Source organism: Phragmites australis, chromosome 2 (genome assembly GCF_958298935.1).
Source record: "Phragmites australis chromosome 2, lpPhrAust1.1, whole genome shotgun sequence".
NCBI lineage: Eukaryota > Viridiplantae > Streptophyta > Magnoliopsida > Poales > Poaceae > Phragmites > Phragmites australis.
Genome location: NC_084922.1, coordinates 1,296,279 through 1,301,169, shown reverse-complemented (window position 1 = coordinate 1,301,169; position 4,891 = coordinate 1,296,279). Strand labels below are relative to the sequence as shown.

At 41.9% G+C, this 4,891-nt stretch overlaps 1 protein-coding gene across 1 annotated transcript; it reads left to right on the top strand.

Annotated features, from left to right (window-relative positions):
* Window positions 1-289: 289 nt before the first annotated feature.
* Window positions 290-3,085, top strand: LOC133892737 (uncharacterized). Its single transcript, XM_062333679.1, has 2 exons — window positions 290-774; window positions 2,469-3,085. Exons 1-2 carry the CDS (start codon window positions 422-424, stop codon window positions 2,953-2,955), a joined length of 840 nt encoding a protein of 279 aa, XP_062189663.1. The 5' UTR covers window positions 290-421; the 3' UTR covers window positions 2,956-3,085.
* Window positions 3,086-4,891: the final 1,806 nt, after the last annotated feature.

The following is a 4,891-nucleotide window of genomic DNA, read 5'->3' as shown; positions in this document are numbered from 1 at the left end:
ACAATCAGCGGCTGGCCGGAGCTACAACTTTGCTATCGTCAAAATCCAAACTTATCTCGTCGATTCTGTGTAGAAGAACAACACCTACAAGTGAGGGCCCACGGGCAGTGATACACGTAGGAATACGGAGCAGCCGGTTGAGTTAGATATTCGTGGTGTGTCAGCCTCCTGGAGAGGGAGAGACGCGCGGCAGGACAAGAACGCCATTTGACGCCACACCCCGATCGTATGCAAACCCAAAAAGTCATTTGCTTCTAGCACGTACTGCTGTGTAATGACGCTTTTAACCTCTCTCTCTCATCTCATACAGTTGGGTTCACACACTCCTCTCCATCTGACCACCCAAGCCAAAACCAAAGCAGGCGAAGCGAAAAAGGAACAGAAGAGGCAGAGAGGGAGAGGGAGAGGAAGGAAGCCAAGCATGGCTCAGCTCCCGGACCTAGCGGCGGCGGCGCGGCCGCCGGCGACCTGCGCCACTCGGAGGAGGGTCGTGGTGGCGGCGGCAACGGGGGGCCGTGTGAAGCAGGGGGAGGTGGGGAAGAGGCGTGTCATCAGGGTTGCGGACCCCGTGCGAGAGGGGAGGCTGCCGCTGCCCTTGCCGCTCCCGCCGCTATTCGCCGCGCCGGTGACGCCGTCGCCGGCGGCGGTCACGAGGCGGGAGGAGGACGAGGAGGAGAGGCGGAAGTACTACCTCAACATGGGCTACGCGATCCGGACGCTCAGGGAGGAGCTCCCCGATGTGTTGTACAAGGAGCCCAGCTTCGACATCTTCAGGTTCGCCCCGGTTGTGTTAATCCCTCTTGAATTGATGAAAGTTTGATCTTTGTGGAGTTAATTGAGCTGATTTAGGTGGAATCGAGATGAATTAGTGGTAAAAATTTCGTCTTTCCCAGTGGCGACTGCTTTGATTGATTAGTATCAAGGGGATTTTTTTCTCGTAGCTACTAAGATTTGTCACTGTAGCTCCTAATTAGAACATGTGTATAGCTGAACTTATGCAGCCTTCCCAATTCCCAAATAGCTTGTAATTTAGACTAGCTGCCATTGTACAGATTTCCATCTAGACTAAGTAGATTAAGAATGCAATGGGATAAGCTGCAGCTGTAAATATTTTAGAAATCATGGCAGCTATTGCAAGGGCGGTAATTTTTTTGCTTGATGTTGACTGATTGAGAAGGCGACTCTGTCTCACGACATCCCTTCTGGATGGAAGTGATAGTTTAGGTTAGCCTTAGTACTATCATCGTTGATGCAGTGGCTAGCCTTGTAGTTGGAATGGAAGACTTGGGCAGCATAATTGATGTTGTGTTAAGGTTGCCATCTAGCATCTGAATGATCATATTCAGAAATGAAGCTCGGATATTTATCCCTATATATATGTTAATTAGGATATGTGCTGTCTTGTGTTAAAGAGCTGTCGACGAATGAGAGTATTTCAAGGACGATGTGATGACCCTATTGGCCTATACTCTTATACTGTTGATTTTGAGTCGAACATGCCCACAATGAACTGAAATGTGGACTGGAGAAGCTGTATGCCTTAAACTTGACCCTTTAGAGCCAGTCCCATGATTAGATTTATTGTTATATAACATCTTATTTCGACTTATTTTTGTGTGTTTGTGTGGTTAGTTGCTGTTTGTCACCATGTCTTTCTGTTGTTAGAGTTTAGTTCTCAACACGGGGCTGATTGTTAGATGCAGCTTTACATTGTGTCTGATGCTTTTCGTAGTTGGGTTGAGACATGGCACCCTTTCTCATGTTCTCAAGCAACATGATCTTTACTTCCCTATATAGTTGTATTATCAATTTATCGGCTTGTTTAATCCACAATGCAGTTGGGGACTTACAATTTAAAAGCATCCTTGTTCATTCTAGACTTTTATTTTGCTGTAGTGTTGTCTTCTTGAAATACAATCAGCAAACTGACTCCTTGCATACATTTTGCTTGGGCTAACCTTATCAGTATCCCCGCGTTCATTTTTATCTTTTGATTGTCCTGGAAACATCATACTGGTGAAGTCTGCCCATACTTTTTTTTTTTGAAAAAATAGCTTGCCCTGCTACAGTTTGTAAGCTTTGAATGATTTGATTACATGCACTGCGTAGTGTACCACTGTGACTTAGTATTTGCTGAACTGTATAATATTAAAACTACACTTAGCGAGAAGAATTATAACTAAGATAAACAGACAAGAAAATACTGTATGTTGTTTCTGGATTACTGTGTTGACATCAGACCTCTATGTATTGCTGTTCCTTCAATCTTTACTAGTACCGTGCCTGTTTGATGCTTGACACAGATTGTGTAAGTTGGGTCTGCAACTGTAGATATTTTCTTGTGTCACGTTCATCTAATTCGGTTATGTAGTCTGCAGTATGCGAAGGTTGCATTTTCTCTTAGAGCTTGTTAACTGTTATGTCTTATCATTTATCTTTTCATAATTCCATTTGTTACTGTTTTCCAGAGATGACATTGTCTTCAAAGATCCTTTGAATACATTCAAGGGCCTTGAAAATTACAAAAGGATATTCTGGGCATTACGTTTTACTGGCCGGATCTTTTTCAAAGCACTGTGGGTTGATATAGTTAGTATATGGCAGCCTGCAGATAATCTTATCATGATTCGCTGGATTGCCCACGGCATTCCTCGAGTCCCATGGGAGGGCCATGGCCGCTTTGATGGCGCTTCTGAGTATAAACTAGACAAGAATGGGAAGATCTTTGAGCATAAGGTGCATAACATCGCTATGAATCCACGAACAAAATTCAAGATCCTACCGATTCAGGAGCTCATTAGATCACTTGGTTGTCCTTCCACTGCAAAACCAACTTATTTCGAGGTTTCATCTCAACACTTGAGCGTGGATCCATCTTATTTGCGATTGGCATGGATAAGATGCTACATTTCATTGTGCCGGATGCTTTTGCTAGCAAATCTTGCAGAAGGATAGCTTGGATTTAGCATGATAACTTCAAATTTTGTCTTTTCATTCTATGATAGCGCAAAATTACTTTGTACTACTGAGTCATTACAGCTGTATATATGTACAGTGATAATTTATAGAATAAGAATTCCGCTTAGTTAAGGTGTTCAAACTGTAATGCTGCACTCGTTATTGATTGTTAAATTTATCAGTCAGCAAGCTAGTTTTCTATTCCCACGTCAGGCGTAGTGTTCTTGTGGCCAAGTTGATTGGGCATATTTGTGTCAACCCTGCATCTTATTTCTGCAATGTTATAAACGCGACAGAAGATGTTCAAGTGAGTTAGCATCAAAGAATAAAGGTGCATTCTCCCCTCCCCTGCTTAGACCCCGTCCCAAGTGGGTTTAGCGTCATGGCAGCAGCGTATGATGTGGCAATCTAACTACGACGAAAACCCACCATTGGAACCAGGTTAAACACGTAAATTTCAATCGGTACAAATAACCATCAACACATACCAGCTGTATGCAAAGAACAGAAACATGATGAAGAACACCAGAACTAATAGCAAATATAGAAGTTCAGTTCATTAACGGTTACAACAAGCGGACACTGTTCCAAATCCGTTTCTCAAATTGTACATAATTTTAAGATAATAAAGTTTCATAGTGATAATCTGAAGAATGGAAACCTAATATTTTCATATTCTTTATGCCCGGGGACACAAAGATTATCAACAAGTAATACAATTTCAAGAAGTGGTTTCAGACATATTGCAGCAAGCGGTCTATAGTAATTCACTGTAACAAAGTGCTGACAAATTTGAAAGTGGGAGTATTTTGCATCTTGTCAAAACCTAGTGAGCTTAAAGAGAGCCACATGTTGCTGGTACAAAATGCTGAAGCTTAAATTGAGGCAAAAAAAAGGTCACATCGAATAACTCATCCCAAACATGAACCACATATTTGATATGAGAATTGGGTTGTGCCCTTCCCCTCTTGCATGTCACTGGAGAAAAGGATTTAGGTCCTGATGAAAACCTTCACGTTTCTCATCCTCTGCGTGTCCCTTGTTTCTGAATTCTGATATCATAGCACATGCTCCTAATGTCCAAGAGATGCTAGAGGAATAATGCTTCCATTCCCGATAGGAATATGATCATCCAATAATTTGTAGGAGGACGTAGGACAAGCAATTCCTGAGCAACCTCCCTGCATCCATAAGCCCACAAGTTGCTCCTGCAATATGCTCTCCGTAACCATTATGCATCATATATCTAAAGAGAATTGCCCAAGAACAATTTGTGCATATGCGAACATTTCCCATCGTGAGAAACATACGAGAAATAGTTGACTTGGTCAGGACATGTCTCAGATAGAGCTACCAGACTTGCGGACCATACATATAACATCAAATTGCTGCTTGTTATGCAATAAGACACACTGATGCCGACCGTTCAGGGGAAAGCACAACTAGACCAAGATGGGAACATTCCTACATTCTGATGTCTTTCATCAATAGGGATAAAAGAAAAAAGAAAACTATGATAACTGAATGACACCTACCCTAGTTAAAGCTCAAGAGGGCTCTCATGTTTTTAACTAGCTAACTTTTGATTTCTATTTGCAACAATACAGGAGGGAGGGAGGGAAAAGACCAAGTGAAGATCGAGAATTGCGTAAATATCTCTAAGATAGTGACTTTTATTACATGTACTCTGACTGAACATTGCATTTACTCTCTCATAAACTTCCCTTTGTTAAACTATCATACATTGTGAAATAATTGTGAGTTTGCTCTATCCCTTCCTCTTTGGTTCTGCAACCAAGCAAAGTTAGAGGTGACGACTATTAGGAACACAGAGTTCTTATTCATTACATATAGGTTATGTTATTAGAGTCTTTATCATGTACTTATATATTGCTCCTAGGACAACTATTGAATAAAGTTGATATTCCTCTCT